The following is a 17,738-nucleotide window of genomic DNA, read 5'->3' on the forward strand; positions in this document are numbered from 1 at the left end:
AGTTTCTTCTATGAGAAGTGAAGAAGGAAAGGGAGAAGGGCTGTGGCTTGGGAGAAACCACCACAGTAGAATGGTATTTTCCTCCCTGCCTCCCGCTGCGTCTTTGGCAGCCTGGTCCCACCTAACATCTGATCCACCTGTCAGGGCCCCTTCCTCCCAGTGGTCCCTAGCCCACCCATTTGTCAGTGGACTAAGTGTTAATTGGATTAACAATTCAGTGTGACTAGGATTAAACGTGTGCATTTGAAAGAGCTGCTTTGGTTGGGAAGAGGGAGGTTCCTCCTCGCTTTTGTTTACACACACACACACACACACACACACACACACACACACACCTCCTCCCCTCCCCCACACGCATGCATGCATGTCAATTCCTGCCTCAAAACCCACCAGGGAGAAAGCAGCCTGCCTGGAAGGTGTTCACCTGGGGTTAAGGTCAGGAGACCTGAGCTCTGGAAGACAGCACCTTTAGGGCTTGGCATGCACAGGGCCATGCCTCTGTAGCACAGCTGGGCAGTGACCATATGCTTTCTCAACTCACATGAAAGCATGTGCCTATAGACAGGGGGATGCTTTACAAGGTAGGTACTTAATAATCATTAATAAAATAAGTATAAGAAAGCAAAGCCACTTAAGTCAAATGTTAATGGTAATCAGAGAAGAAAATTACAAGTACCCTCTTTGTCAAAGAGATCTAATTAATGTCTCAAGTGAAAATAAGTTTTTTAAAGGCTTTTTAGATAAAATATATACTATTTTTTGTTTGTTTGTTTTTGTTTTATGAGGTGGGACTCACTCTGACCCAGGCTGACCTGGAATTATGTAGTCTCAGGGTGGACTCAAACTCATGGCGATCCTCCTACTTCTGCCTCCGAAGTGCTGGGATTAAAGGCGTGCAACACCATGCCTGGCTGATTCTAATAATTTTCTATTTCAATGAAATTTGAGTCTTTCCATCTTAATTATATCCCTTTTATGTTTTTCTTAAATGTATTAATTTATTTGAGAGAGAAAGAGGCAGGGGGGGGGGAGGGGAGGAAGCCAGTGAGTAAGCACCAGGGCCTCTAGCCACCACAAACTCCAGATGCATGTGCCACCTTGTGCAACTGGCTTACTTACATGGGTATGGGGGAATTGAACCTGGGTCCTTAGGCTTTGTAGGCAAGTGCCTTACCCACTAAGCCATCTCTACAGCCCCTTTTATGTTTTGATTTCAGGTAAGAAAAAGCTGAAAACTATATAAGAAACACTTTTTTGTTTTTATCTGTTGCCAAAAATAATGTGTATCAATGGACAGAAGTTTAGTCATTACTACACAATAGTCAAAGCAGTGTCTTTACCTAAATCCACAAAGGACTAAAGAACATGACAATCCATGGAGCTAGCAATCTTCCAGTCCCTGATTAAGACAGGCAGAGTGCTTTAACCACATTTTCTTTTTACTGTTACAACTGGAGCTGTTCATGTTAACAGATGAAAATCAGACCTTGTTACTGAATGCCAACGTAGCTAGTGCAGCAGACCACTTTCCGACTACTAGCTACCCCCAGTACCTGTGCAGGCTGTCTTCTCAGGGGATTCTGACGTGTGTGGAGCCAGCGGCTTCTCCCCAGCACTGCTAGACTGGGAACCACCACCTACAAAAGAGTTTAGGGAGGGTTACAAACTGCTGGCAGGAAATCTTTCATCAGCCACTGAGAATGGGCCCCTTAAGCAATCTCTTGGTTGGTTTTTTTTTTTTTTGAGTAGAATAGGAGCTTATGTAGCTCAGGCTGGCCTCCAACTCTATGTAGCTGGGGATGACCTTGAACTTCTGATCCTTCTGACTCCACTGTCCAAGTTTTGAGATTGCATTTCTTTTTTTAATCTTATATTTCAATAGCAGTTGCAGTAGTGAAGCATCTGGGATGACTAATAAGATAACACTTGGTGAGAGAACCTTTTTCTTGGTGGATAAACAGAGGGATAAAGTTTCAACATCAGAAAGTGCAACTGGTGGAAACAAAGTAGGGCCCATGCAGAAGGTTGGTCCAAACATCATTATGCAACTTAAGTGGTTAGTAATATCATTTTAGCAATGGCAGTATTAAAAGCAAAGTGTTGGATTGCAAAGGTATTATTCTGTAGTTTCAAAAGCAGGTTTATATGTAAGGAGCTATTTTGAGGAGTGTACAAGCTGCTCTTAAAAACAATGAAATAACAGGGCTGTGCAGATGGCTTAGCAGTTAAGTTGTCTGTGAAGCCCAAGAACCCAGGTTCAATTCCCCAGTACCCATGAGAGCCAGATGCACAAGGTGGCACATGCATTTGGAGTTCATTTGCAGAGGCTGAGGCCCTGGTATGCCCATCTTCTCTCTTGCTCTATCTGCTTCTCTCTCTCTCTTTCAAATAAACAAATAAATAAAAATTTTAAAAATGAAATAATGGCTGGAGGTGTGTATGTGTCAGTGGTAAGAGTATTTGCCCAGCATATACCCAGACCTTGGATTCAATTTCCAGCACCTTAAGAAAAAGAGAGAATGCAAGAAGGAAGGACAGAGAGAGGGAGGGGAGGGGGGGAAGAGGAAAACACTCCACTGTTTATAGTCTTACAGATGATTTATATCACTTGATTTATCATCAACTCAGTGACTAATATCGTTCACACCTCAGCTTTGACATGCTTAGTCCCAGTGCTGGGTAAGTGGAGATGGAAGAGTCCTTGAGGTTTGTTCACCAGCTAGTCTAGTTGAATTGGTGAACTCATGTTCAACAAGAGACCCTATTTCAAAAATAAGGAGGAAACAGTGATTTTTGAGGCCAACCTGGTCATAGTAGAGCCTGCCTCAAAACAAAACAAACAATAACAAAGAAGTTCAAGGTGGTGACAGGAGGACATTAAACGAAACATGGGGTCCTGCGCACCTGCACAGGTGCGTGCCTCACAAGCTGGCTCTGCACTGGAAATTCTTCTCTTGTGAAGGGCCTCAACTTCCTGCCCTTGGAGACAGACCATCTGAGATAGGAGGATGAGGTTAAAGTCCTGCCATGTTGTATCCTCCCCCTGCCCCCCAGGCTTAAGCCTTTATTGTTAAATAAATAAATAACTTTTAAAGGGCTGGAAAAAAATGAGGAAAGTGACTAAAGGTGGTCAACACGGACCATTGGCTTTGACAGGCACATGCACGTGCACCTCTACATCTGTGCAACAAACACAACTGCACATACACCATGCGTACATATGCATGCAGGAAAGCTGCACAACTGATTCCACCATCCACCCATTTACTTGTCCCTAAAGACTCCCTTTGGTTCTTTACCAGGGCTTGCCTACACTTTTTTTTTTGAATAACAATAAATAATTTTATTAACAAATAATGCAAACCATAAAACAAGCATAAACACTGTATTTAAAGGTGGTCAAGTGAATACTTCTCAATACATTTTTAATACCAAACTCTTAAGACCTTAAGCTGTATGAATAGGACTAAGAGTGAGGAAGGAGTAAGAGGAAAATTAAGTTTTTATATTTTGCGGCCCACACTTTTTTTCCCAGGCACACACCCATGTCTCCCTACATGCAGGGACTCTGTCTCGCTGTGATGTCATGCACAATGAGAGGCCACTGTGTGGGCAGTCAGAAACTGCTCCTCCTTTCTACTTCTCAACTTTCTTCTGGTTTTGATTATACCTTTTCAGGGTTGAAGAACAAGGTAAAGGACTGTCACATTAGACACTTCATCTGACTCAAGCCCTGGGACAGTCAAATAAAAAGTGTACCTTAGAATATGGAAATGGAAGGTTGCTGACTCCATTCAGTACCCCACTCCTTGGCCTACACCGTGATGAGCTCCCAGCTTTTAGGAAGCCTGCCCTAGCCATCTACCTGCAAGGAGCTGCTCAGCTCCATGCCATCATGCACTGCCTTCCTTTCTGCTTGGTTTTTCACGGCATTATCTTTAAACTGATACATCACCTCTTTCTTCCCACTGGAATGTAAGCTGGAGAACGTGGGGAAGGGGAGAAGGGGTTGTTTCCCTCACTGCCAGGACCTGTATTTTGAGGTCAGTGTTTGGCTATTGCACAATAGTACTATGGGTAAATGAGTGAACTATTAACTCTTTTCAACCATACTGTCTTGCTTTCTCCTGTGCTTCTGCTGAACGTAAAGACAGAAAAAGCACAACAGCATCAGGGGAGTCCTGAACTCTAGCTCCTGCTCTAGCCGCAGCCCTGTCTCCTGCCTCTATGAGAACATGCTCTGTAGGCGGTGTACATATTTCCTGCCTAGAGTTATAGCTTTCTCCTACATTCTTTCCCTTTCTCCTTCAATCTTAAATGCCATTATGAAGCATTAAGATTCAATTCAGTCAGGGACCTGACTGTGTGCTTACCTATTATTTAATTCCACTTCCCACCAATATCTTACTAACATACCCTAAGTAGGCATGTGAAACTGAGCATTTCTTGCTACTTAACATATATTCATGGAATACCCTCTACATTATTTTCAAATTTATGACATTGAATCTTCCCTTAATTTTAAGAAACATCATTGTAAGATTTGATTCTCTTAGTGGTATATAATCTTTATAAAAAACACAGCATTGTTTTTAGTTGATTCAAAAAGGCCAGAATTCATTCAAAAGAATTTTAATAAAAGAGAAACAGTAATAAGTCTGTCTCAATCATTCCTTCCCTCCCCTCACCCCCTGCACTTGATGAAGATTGAACTTAATGACCTTAAGCATGCTAGGCCAGCACTCTGCGACTAACCTATACCACAACGTAAGCTGAGCTTCCTAATGCCAGGTGGTTGCTGAGATTTCTGTAAACATTTTTGGGCTTTTGATGTCAATTAATGTGAAGATAAAAACAACATGTTGACTATCTAAAGCATTACCAGATTTAAAAATGTCTACTCTTACCACTATTGTAATTGCACTTCTAAAACAAAAATGTCTACTGTATATTCTTGGCTTGCATTACAACTTAATACTCTTGTCAAAGAGCTTGGCTTTTATCCCTGCTCAACTCACCACACCAACCATCTGTATAAATAAAGACACAAGCATCTGCTAGATGGCAAATGGTCTCAGGGGCAGATGTTTCCATCCGTGTGTTCATGTCACTGGGGCTGGATACATTATTGAACAGATGTACACAATCTCAAAGTGTTGTGTCCCACAGTGAAATGTCTCCAACTGCTTTCTATCAAAGTACATAAATGCTATTTGCACCTGCATTTATGTTAATGATATAAAGGCAGCAGGGACTCTGACAAAGTGAGATGTGATGTTATGAAATATCTTTACATGGCTAATTGGAATTTCTGAGAGACTATGCTGCTGAACAGCCACATTGACATTTACATACACCAAGGAACAGTGTCTTATCACCAGCATGCTTTTAAATATGTTTATTTCAGACAAGAGGAGTACTCATAATCTAAACTTACAAAGAAGATAGGACTTCCCATATATGGTCTACTTGATAAATTTTGGGCCAGCCAGGTCATTTCTATTATGTTGTACAAGGATGTGTCACTAGGTGTATGTGTGTGTTTTTCATTTGTACTTGTGTCAACAGCATGACATGCTAATAATACACAGTGCTATTTTGCAGAAGTTATTACATCAGAAAGTCTCAATTGCCAACATTAAAAGTTAACCAAAACCAGCTTGCACATGTGGATCTGTACTTGATCTGCAGTAAAAAAATGGAACCAAAAGTCCAAGAGCACCATTTACCCTACCTGTTAAGATCAAAATCTTTCCATATAAATTTCATGAATTTAGAAACATATTTTGGTGTAATACATACAGAACGACTTTTTCCACTAGTACCAAGGTCACAAAGCAGTGTTAACCAGTAAATGCAAAGCATCAAATTACAGTGGTCTTCTTGTTACCACTTGTATTACGTGTGGGTAGGAGCCAGAGAACTTCCAGTAGTAGTTTCCTTTAAAGCTTTACTAGGCTACTTTCATATAATGTGTATACTGCTTTATTAACTTGAAGTTTAAGATCTTCCTATTTTTAGAGTCATTATCTACAAATTATCTGGAATTTCTATTGTTTGGAAAGAGTTTAACATGGTATCTTCGTATACTATTAATTTTCACTATTCAAAGATTCTGTATGTGAATTTGCCTACTTTGTAACATTTAAAATGTAAATTCTGGAGACTATAACATTTTCACAGTCCTTCACAGATATATGCAAGCAGGGAAAACCCTAGCACCGGACAGGCACCGTACCTGAGGTCAGCCGCGGGGGGATACTCTCCATCTTTGTGTCACAGCTCTCCTGTTAAAAATAAGTCTTTTTATGGTGGGCTTAGCATCATCTAGTTGTCTTTTGTGGAGGGGGGTATGTTTTGTTTTGGGACAATTTCACTATTTATAGAGTGTTCCCCAAGCAGAGTGCTAAAGTGCTGTCTAGTGTTCCTAAGCATGAGCAACCTGTGATGTGCCTTATGGGCAAGGTGTGTGTTTGATGTTAGCAGCTACATGGCTGCGTCTGTGAGTTCAGTGTTAGTGAAGCAACAATACATATTGGATTAGGCATCTTCAAACAGAATAAAACAAGAGATTTGTTGAGACCGGAGGCTTTCAGAAGGTCCTCTTTGCACAGTTCCCAAGAGTGGTTCACTAGAGGCCAAGCCAGAGTACCTAGGGACTTTACAGAATATCTGCATCTTTCTTTTCCTTTTTCTTCCCCCTTTTCCTCCCTTCCTTGTTCCCTCCCTCTCCTGGTACTGGAGATTAAACCTAGGGCCTCAGGCATACTAGGCACATATTCCCAACTACAACCCCAGCCCTACATTGGCATCTTTAATACTAGTGGTTTTGTCTTTCCTTCAACAAAGCTGAAGTACAGGTTACAAGTATAGTTGCTTTATTATGTTACTTCACATCCTTTAAAAAAGTACAATTATCACTTATTATAATTTGCTCTAAGGAAATACCAAAATTATAGAAAAATCATCAGTTCTATCCATAACTTCTGAATGCATGAGAGAGGAAACTTAACAAGATTAGTCTCACAAACTTCTGAAGGTTCTGCTTCTCTCTCTAAAAATATAAAGAAAGTTTCCTGAGGTAAGTCTCACTGTATAGCTCTGACTGGATCAACCTTCTGAGTGTTTACGATTACTGAGTGTGTCACTTTGGAGATCACATACCCAGTGTTCTTATCCAGGAAGGAAACCGACAACACTACACTAGGATGGGAATTTCAGATACAATGGGGCCGGGGAAATAGGTCAGTCAGCAAAGTGCTAACCTTGCATGCTTAGTGACCTAAGCTCAAACTCCAGAACCCACACGAAATAAAACTGGGCATGAAAGCACACTTTTGTAACCCCAGGGCTGGGGAAGCTAATGCAGGGGTTTCCCTTGGGACTCACTGGCCAGCTAGTCTAGCCTACGTGGTGAGTTCGGAGACAGTGAGAGACAGCGTCTGAAGAAAGACACTTGAGGTTGTCCTTTGGCTTCCATATGTACATTTGTACCTATTTGTGTACATAAACACACACACAATAAAAATATAGTATAAATGTAGCATTGAAGTGACATTATAATATTAAATATCCTTATCTGAAGTTAGAAGCAGCTAAAAATTTTCACTAGTTTCTATACATAATGTGGCTAGTTATACCTAGCTTAAACCCACTAAATGCCCTGTGGTTGACTTCGTATGTGTATTAGTGAACTGAGCACACGTGGTGACTTCCTTACTTTGTACTGAACTGAGCACACGTGGTGACTTATGTCATTACTGAACTGAGCACACATGGTGACTTCTTATGTCATTACTGAACTGAGCACACGTGGTGACTTCTTATGTGCATTAGTGAACTGAGCACACGTGGTGACTTCCACATGTCATTAGTGAACTGAGCACAGGTGGTGACTTCCTTACGTCATTAGTGAACTGAGCACATGTGGTGACTTCCTTATATTTATCCATGGACTGAATACACATGGTTGCTTGCTTCTGTCAGTATACTGAGCACATCATTACTACTCTTGTGTTTCTAGACTGACATCAACACTTCTAACTTAATGAATTGTCCCTTCACCTAGGTTTCTGAACATATCATACTCACTTCTAATATAGTATCCATACTTTCATCTAGTTAATTATATACAAGTCTGCTATCTCATTGGCTGTTTTTTTTTTTTTTTTTTTTTGAGGCAAGACCAACAGACTGGCTCTTTTATTTATGAGTGAAAGTGAGAGTAAGAATGAGCAAGCAAGCGAGCGAGTGAGAGAGAGAGAATTGGTGCACCAGGGCCTCTAGCTACTGCAATCGATCTCCAGATGTGTGTAGCATTTTGCTTATATGTGCAACCTTGTGCATGCATCACTGTGTACATCTGGCTTAAGTGAGAATTGGAGAGTCGAATATGGGTCCTTAGGTTAGCAGACAAGAGCCTTAACTGCCAAGCCATCTCTCTAGCCATCAATAGACTTTTGTATTGCCTAAAAGCCCAGGCCTTGTCTGATTTACCTCTGCAACCATCATAGCATCTGATATATTTCCTGGTGAGACTAACCTTGACAATGATTAAACCGAGTGGTCCCATACAAACTTTTATGAGGGGACAGTGTGCTCTGTTAGTGAGGTCCCACTTGATTACTTACTGAAGTATGCATGTGTTTATAAGTCTGAAATTTAAACGTCCTATATTTATAAATAATCATCAACAGTTTGTTACATTGATCAATCAGTGCTTACTTGATAAATGACATGTATCCAGTACATTTCTCACGTTACGTAAGTGACTATATTCAATGACAGAAATACAAACACAATGAATGAGTTTCTTTGCTAAAATAAAATGCAGAAAGCACTGGATGAATAAGTGAACTTAATGAGCAATTGAGCAATTCCCAGATCCCATCTTCTCCTACATGTTGCTTGTCTTTACCACAGAATTTTCCCATAACTTCTGTCTATATTGATTTAACATGTCTTTATGCATTCAAATTTCAATGAAGCATTGATCAGAGAAGAAAACTGCCCAGACAGTTTTTTAAATCTTTGTAAGTCTATTCTGTGACACTGGGACAAACAGGAAGCCTTGGACTGTGATAGGTCTGTCATTTCCCTGAGCCTTTAAAATAAAAACTATATCTGACTTATTGTGAGGCCTAAGTAAAGACAAGGATGAGAAGTTGTAGTGGTTAAGTGATTATCCTATGGCCACACCTGATTGTTCTCTGTCAGCTACTGTCTCTTTCCCTGTCAAGTTCCAGTGCAGGGACTTTAGGATCTTGGGTCCTACCTTGATGAGGAGTTGTGATACTGGTTTCTAGGAGGCTCAAGGTGTCTCGTTGAAGGGCCATGTCGCAAACGTTCACAGGAGCCAGAGGGAGCACAGAGACCAAAGACACGGCAAGGGGAGGAGAGCAAGGGGCAGTAGTGGCATGCTGTATTCCCCTAGACTGAAGCAGCTAAGCAGCTCATGGTTTAGAGTCTCACCACGAAGACCTATGGCATCTTAGAACTGAAAAGGAATGCCCTACAATTCTGGCTTTTCCAGTAAGGAAACTAAGGCTGAGGGGCAAAATAACTTGTCTGTGGTCCCATCGGCAGGGCTGGGGGTGGGGTGGGAGCGTGGGGGGAAGTATCTAGGAAAAGAGTGCAGCGTTCCCCGTGGCTGATCCACTAGCCTTTCTTGCAAATCATTACGCCTCTCTTCTCGCTATGATGAAGAGGGAATACTAGTTATGATCTGAGTCTTTATTCTCCTTCTTCATGTACTGTTATTCCACTGCCCATCCAAAAGACACACACCTCACAATACTCATTTCATTCCTACATAGGACGTGCTACCCTCCCTTTCTCCCATTCCCATTGACTTTCTTGCCCTACTATTCAGGGATCAGATTTTGGGTGACTCTCAAGGAGGACTATTCTCTCTTTGGAACAATGCCTGGATGACACGATGCTCTCTACTTACTTGCTGTGGGTCTCCCAAGATCATGCTTGGCCTCCTAAGGGAAGAAGGCATCCCAAGCACAAGGGAGTTATCTACTTACCACACTGATGACACTCCAAAGAGGGAGGAAGCCCAGATGTTAATGACTATGATAAGGAGTGACAGTTACCCTCATTTTACAAGTGCCAACTCTGCAGTCAGAGTCACTCCTTTAGTGGCAACACATCTCATATGGTGGGACTTACTGCCTCATTTCATAGATTTATAGTTAAGGACAATAATGTTACACGTTACATCTAATGTTACATAATTACGTGGCAGGACTGAACTACAAACCCAGCGACCATGCTTCATAAGAGTTAAGAGACTACCCTTTTATGAGCAGAGCGAGCAGTGTTTGTTCCATTTAAGAATTTTCACAGGAATTTCCCTCCTTTCACTAAAAGCTGTAGACTATACTGAGAAGACTCTATTTTATACCATTAAAGATAACATCTTTTCTCATTTCCATGGGGCAAAGGAAAGATTTGTATTTCTTCTATAGCGTAGAGCATGCCCTTTACAGTGGGTACAATTCATTTATTCCTTATTAAGAAAGGAATCAAACTGTTCTGAAAGCCCCAGCAGTAACTTTTGAAGACAGAAACCATGCTAGCGCACAAGTGTGGCAGTGCACTCCTGCAGTCCCATCTAGGAGGGCCAAGTGGGAGGAAACTGAGTTTAAGGCCAGCATAGGCAACACAGGAAGATCTTGTCTCACAAAAATCATCCTTATTTTTTATACACTGCATGGAAGGGAATTTTTATCTGTTTCTTTTTAAATGGATATAATAAAAAACAGGTAAAAATACATGTAAACATCCTCTTTACTCATGTGTGTCCTAACATGTACATAAGTATGCATATATGTGAGAGTGTACATAAAATGCACAAATATATTCTACTGACTGAGATATCTGTGTCATTTTGCTTTAATAAAGCCACACTCCATAATTCCACTGACATCTATTAACTCCAGCCAACTGCCAGATGGTGGTCTGGACTTTGGAGTTACATATGGACCAAGAATGCCCTACTATTGAAGGCCTCTCATCCCAGGAAAGGGGGCATATACTTAAAATGTCCCAACAACTTAGGAATCTATATTCACTTGATTAATTTACTGAAGGAAATGAACTTTCATAGATAATCACACTTTTAGTTTTTAATTATAGGAAAAAAGTCCCATTATAAGTGGAGGACAGATACACCAAATGTATCAGTTAAATCATTTTGCTGTAACATGCACATACCATCTTCTGTAGTGTGGTCTTTCTTCATTTGATCTTGTGGTAGAACTGATGAACTCTGCATTATGATGTATGTGCCTTGAACAGTAAGTTTCCTGAAAATAACCAATAACAAACAATTGAAAAATGATTGAGATAATATATTATGTACATAGTACAATATAAAACATTTTGTGTTTGTAACTAAATAGGTCATAAAAGAAATGGGCTGAGCAATTAGTAATTGGTATCCATGTTTTCTTCTCATTTTTTACAGACAGAATTTTACTGAATATTGATTGATTGGACTTGGAGAGGGAATGCAAGGACACATTGTGTGAGGTGCCCTGCTATCATAGTCATGTGGAAGATAAAGTTAAGATTCCCTGAGAAAGGCCTATCTGATAACTGAATATCATATATTCTATTTAGGAATAAATAACTAATATATACTAAAATATACATTATGATCTCCAAGGGTGACATAATCCCAATATGCTCCTATGATTCTAGTTGTAGTATTTTGCTGGTTTCACACAATTATAAATCAAGATATAGAGAGAACAAATGATTTCCAAACATGTTAGCTATATATCAGAACAAAGCTCAAATACAATTATAGAATTTCAAAAAAAAGCCCATCACCCAAAAAAGTAAAAGTTATAATGTCTGACATCTACTAAAAAATTAGCAAGTATACTAAGCTAGATAATGTAATCAATACTATTGAAAATAAGCAAAAATTACTCAGAACTGATATAGATGTCAGAATACTGAAGTAATCATAATTAACTACTGTGAAGAGTTGTTTATAAAACAGCTCTAGACATATGTATTGTATCATATATATCCTTTAACATAATCTTATAAAACAGCATTATTAAAATCTTCATCTGGGGAGATGGCTTAGCAATTAAGGCACCTGCCTGTGAAGCCAAAAAGGACCCAAGTTTGACTCCCTAGTACCTAAGCCAGATGCACAAGGGGGCACATGCGTCTGGAGTCCATTTGCAGTGTCTAGAGGCTCTGGTGTACCCATCCCATTCTCCCTCTGTCTATCTCCTCTCTCTCTCTCTCTCTCTCTCTCTCTGCTTGCAAATAAATCAAATAAAATGAATTTTTAAAATCTAAAAATAAAGTATTGGGTAAAAATATTCAAGATTGGGGCAGAAATCAATGAATTACAAATGAAGAAAACAGTATAAAATTGATGAAACAGATGAAAAAAGGAGATATTACAATAGATATCAATAAAACTTAGAGAGTAATAAGGACATATTTCAAATATATATATATTTTACTTAACTGGAAAAAGTGGACAAAATGGATGAATTTCTTGACATGTACAATCTAGCAAAGTTAAACCCAGAAGAGATGGAGATATAACAAGAAATTGAAGAAGTAATTAAAAATCTCCCAATCAAGAAAACAATGCAAGCCATTGTCAAAACACTTGGTTCCCTACCAGAACTAGATGGTAAGACCCCATTGCTGGAGATATCACAGGCTACTTTGAGAAATTGAGCTGGTACTGAGATGGAAGCCAGCTCCCTGGCAACTACCTGTCACGGTGCTAGAAAATGCTATTAGAGATTTTGGGGAAGAATGAACATCTGGATACAGTCTGAATAGGCCATGCATCCTGCAACCTACAAAATCAACTAGCCAGGCAAGATGTACCCATGGGTACAATAGTGGAAACTGTCTGCTCTCTGATGGGAAATGAGGCTGGTTCCATGGGAGAGAACTCATACCTGGAACTGAGAACCAAGTCCAAAGCCTATGGTCTAGAAGGTCACAGATCCTTGAGGTAAACTACCACTGTTCTTTGGTTAAATGAAGATGTTATGACCATCAAAAGTCTTCCTAAATACATATGTTTATGCTTTTTGATTATTTTTATTCCATTTTTTAGTACAGAATGTTCTTTTATCAGATGGTGGGAAATACCAGAGAGATCTAAGACTTATCAAGAAAATGAGAAAACTCTGAGCCTAGCACTAGATGAGTCAACTCTATCACACTTTCCAGAGCAGCTTCTTGATAGAGATGGCAGTAGACATTGAGGAGACTCAAAACTCATCAAAGAAGATAACAGGCTATTGAAAAGTCAACACTAATTGAGGTATCTACGACACCCTCCAAGGCTGAGGAACACTGTAGAAGAGGGAATAGAAAGAATCTTTAAGAGCCTCAGTGTGATAGGGAGTACTTTGTGGTACTTTTCTCCTGACATGAACCAAATGGTGCATTCATGATCCCACAGTGGCTAGTAATACCCCCATAAGACCTACACTGTGCTGGGCCAATCAATATATATATTTTTTGAAGTAGGGTTTCACTCTAGTCCAGTTTGACCTGGAATTCACTACATAGTCTCAGGGTGGCCTTGAACTTTTGGTGATCCTCCTACCTCTACCTCCTGAGTTCTGGGATTAAAGCTGTGCGCAACCATGTCCAGCTTTTTGGCCAATCAACATTTTGACAAAGAGGATGAAGAGGACAAAAGAAGTGGGCCAATAAAACAAAGGCAGGAGTGCACAGAAAGAGGAGAGTCCTCAGTGGAGTGGGGGTGAGGAAGAGGAAACAAAAGACATACTGGGATGGGAACATGATCAAATTACAGTACATATACAGGTTAAAATTCATGAAAAGGTAAAAGATAACATCTATAGTGAACAAATTCTACCAAAAATAAACATCACTCATAATAGAGCCATAAGAAAACAATCTACTTTACACATTCTGAATGTACACTTTGCCAAAAAAATTGTATCTTACAAATAAGGACATGAATAGCACTCACCAACATTAGTTATTAAGGAAATACAAATCATTAAAGCCACAATGTTATTATACTACATATCTATCAGAATGGATGATAGTTTAAATAAAAACACAAAATACCTACAGTGTTGACAGGAATGTAGAAGAAATAGAAAGCCTTACATAGTGCTTTTGATAATATGATAGTTACCTTTAATTTTTTTTTTTTAAGTTTGGTATGTTTTCCACAGATAAAAATACACCTAATGTAGGATCAACTTAATCCTTTCCAACTGACCCAAGAGAAAAACATGTGCTCATACAAAGACCAGTTCATTCAAAGAATGCTCACAGTGGCTTTTTAACTATAGTCACTCCAAACCAGGAATAACCTAGTTGCTCACCAAAAGGGGGACATAGGGACACATAGGGAACAACACCCAGCCTTTTAAGGGATAGTCCATTAATGCACTGTGCAGCTATAAAGAATCTGCAGAAACACTGTTAGCTGAAAGGAGCCACTGATATCCAACCATGTGGGAGGCAGAGGCAGGAGGATCAAAAGTTCAAAGGCAGCATGAGCTGCACAGAGAGTTCCACATCAGTCTCAGCTACATAGATAGACCATCCATGTTTCAGGAAAAAACAAAGCTAGGAGAGAGAGAGAGAAAGAGAGAAAAATGAAGAATTAAAAAAAACAAAAAACAAAACAATACGGGGTGAGGTGCTAGTCAGGGCTTCATAATGAGATCCTGTTTCAAAACAATAGGGGGATGGGGAAAAAAAGCAAGAAACCAGGTCCCCCCAAATACCATGATTCAACTCATATAGAAGTTTAGAAAATGCTAACTGCAGGGACAGAGAACAGACTGTGGTTGACTGGGATGGGGGGGCAAGGAATTGGAAGGAACAGCTAAGTGGGTGTGAGAAACACCTGCCTATCCTCAGGGATGAAGGCTCTTGACTGTGTTTAAGCTCTCAAGGCTGTACATACATATCAAAATTTATCACATTACATTTTATAAACATGTGCAACTAATTGTGAATCAATTATATCTTTTGTTATTGCGTTTTCAAGGTAGGGTCTCACTGTAGCCCAGGTTGACATGGAGTTCACTTCACTTCATGGTGAAACTGTTCCATATCCTTTCATCAAGCATTGTGACCACAGGTACACACTAGTCACCCTACTTTACAAAGCACACCAGAGCTTTTTACTCCCATTAGTATTCAGTTTTCCATAAGTTTCTCCAGGCTCTTCCCAACCTCAGGTCACCATAACCACCATTCCACATTTAACTATTAAAACAACTTTTTTGTATTCTACCTGGTAAGGCCATGTGATATTTGTCCTTCTGCACCTGACTTAATTCACTTAGCATAAAGATGTCCAGTTCTATCCACGTTGTCACATGTGACAGTATTTCATTCTCTTGATGGCTGACTTGTATTCATGGACCACATTTTCTTTCTGCATTCATCAGGTGATGGTTATTAGTCTGACTCCTCGTTTTGGCTTCTGTGATACTGCTGCAGCCAGCACAGGAGTGCTGATGTCTCCTCAACGCTTTCATCTTATTTGCTTTGCATGTATGCCTAGTTATGATAGTTCTATTTTTATAGTTTTGGGGACTTCCATAGTGTCTTCTATAATGGCTACATTAATTTATATTCCTACTAATAGGTACAAGGGTTCTCTTTCTGTACATCCTTCCTTGCTAGTTGAATAAAGGGTCCCCCCACAGCTTCACGTGTTTGTGATTAAGCCTCACACTCAATTTCCCGCTGGCAGCAATTTGAAAAATGAGAGTCGTGTTGGAGGAGGCGAGTCACTGAGAGTTGACTTTGAGGTTAGTAGTCCAGCTTCCAGTGCTAGCTAGTTCACTCACTTGCTGCTTCATACCAAGAGGGGGCTTCGCCTGGAGACTGTACAGCTGAAATAAGCCCTTCTCTACCATCAGCTGCTTTTGGTTGGCTGTTTTGTTCCAGCAACACAAAGGTAACTACAACACTTGCCAACAGTTACCTTTTGTCTTTTAAGTAACATCTAGTCTTACTGGAGTGAGATGATGTCTAATTGTGGCTTTGACTGACATTCCTCTGATGATTTAATGATATTCAGTATTGTTCATAAATCTATTTGCCATTTTTATAACTTTTGAGAAAAATGTCTGTGTGAGTCTACTGTCGCTCTCTACTCAGATTTTCTGTTTGTGTGCCAGCTTTCAGAATTCCATATTTATTCTGGGATTTAAACCCTTTGCCATATAGTTTGCAAATATTTTTTTCCATTACGTCAGCTGCCTCTTTATTCCAGTGATCATTTCCTTTACTGTTATTTCATGTAACTGATTCCCCTGCATTCTTAATTTCTTTGTCTTTGGAGTCCTGTCCAAAAAATGGTTACTCATTCCTAAATCCCCCAAATTTCCCCTATGTTTTCTTTTAGTAAGTTCTTATCTTCTATTTAAGTCTTCAATCCATCCTGACTCATTTTTGATTCAAGTTTTGTAGTCTAGTTTGGAGTCAGATCATACACTATGGTTTTATCCTTTTTTTACTCACAATTGTTTTGGATACTCAAGTTCACCTAAATAATTTTAACTATATTGCCACTACCTTGATATATAATACAGAAAACTTAAGAGTCTGTTGTATTTTGGCGATTTCTTTTAATTATAGTTTATATATGACAGTTAAGGAGAACTGGTTAAAATGAAAATTAGGAGAATTGGTGACTTAAGAAAGTGTCAGCTTAAAGGTGATAGAATAAAAATTATCCATCGCTCCTGACTGAGGAAGTCCCTGACAGGCTTTGCCATGTTTGTACAAGAATTCTATTGTAATTATGACAAATGAATATACTATAATTAGTGCAAATAACACTTAAAGACAGCCTAATAAACACATTGCAATGTTCAGTCTTCTTAATTGACTAGTTCATAGTTCCTATGAAAATATTAGAGGAAAAGAAAAGAGGCACTAACTAAGCACAGAAAACCCAACAATTATTCTTCAGGCTTCATACAAGGGAAGCCAATGTCCATTTTTGTTCCAGGTACCATGGTATATTCCTAGCAGCCACTGTTTCCTTCATAATAGATAGGATTCTGTGAATATTATATGTACCTTGGACTTTTCTTAACTTGATTTGCTAGAAAGTATCTTAGAAATAAAAATTAGAAAGGGACAAAAATTAAAGAACTCAAGTGATTACCATCAGTTATGGCAAAAATCTATCATAATAAGTTTTCATTTTGGTTAAAATGAAAATTAGGTGAATTGGTGACTTGAGAAAGTGACATCTTAAAGATGATAGAATAAAAATCACCCATCGCTCCTGACTGAGGAAGTCCCGGACAGGCTTTGCCATGTTTTTTATTCTTACCTGCCAAGGTTCTTAAAAATCAATGTAAGCAAAAGCCCTAAGGGAGAAAAGGCAATCATTTATTTGTTCCATGCTTGGTGACTTGAGTCCATGTTGTGAGGTCACGTGGCAAGTGCATGCTCTTATGTGTTTAAGTGGGCACTGATCACAAAATTGCAGTGTAGCTGTCATCTAGATGATATTTCCAGGACATTATTTCTTAGGGAATAAACATGAAATGTATCCCCAGATAGACATACCATCATTCAAATAAATGTCATAATAAATTTGGCCAGGAAAATGTGAAATATGAAAATAGAAAAATAGAAATAAGAGCCAGGCATGGTGGTGCATGCCTTTAATCCCAGCACACGGTAGGCAGAGATAGGAGGATTGCCATGAATTC

The 17,738-nt window shown here is 39.5% G+C and overlaps 1 protein-coding gene across 8 annotated transcripts in view; it reads right to left on the bottom strand.

Moving 5' to 3' along the window:
• The window catches only part of Znf438 (zinc finger protein 438), a 125,656-nt gene that overhangs the window by 15,716 nt on the left and 92,202 nt on the right, over positions 1 to 17,738 (bottom strand). For all 8 annotated transcript variants that reach the window (XM_045150577.1, XM_045150570.1, XM_045150576.1 and 5 more), the window contains 2 exons: positions 11,224 to 11,315; positions 1,554 to 1,637 (listed from right to left, as the gene is read on the bottom strand). In XM_045150577.1, the coding sequence (XP_045006512.1) occupies positions 1,554 to 1,637; positions 11,224 to 11,284 (145 nt within the window). In that variant the 5' untranslated portion in view covers positions 11,285 to 11,315. The remainder of the gene's footprint in view (positions 1 to 1,553; positions 1,638 to 11,223; positions 11,316 to 17,738) is intronic.

This window comes from Jaculus jaculus, chromosome 5 (assembly GCF_020740685.1).
Source record: "Jaculus jaculus isolate mJacJac1 chromosome 5, mJacJac1.mat.Y.cur, whole genome shotgun sequence".
NCBI lineage: Eukaryota > Metazoa > Chordata > Mammalia > Rodentia > Dipodidae > Jaculus > Jaculus jaculus.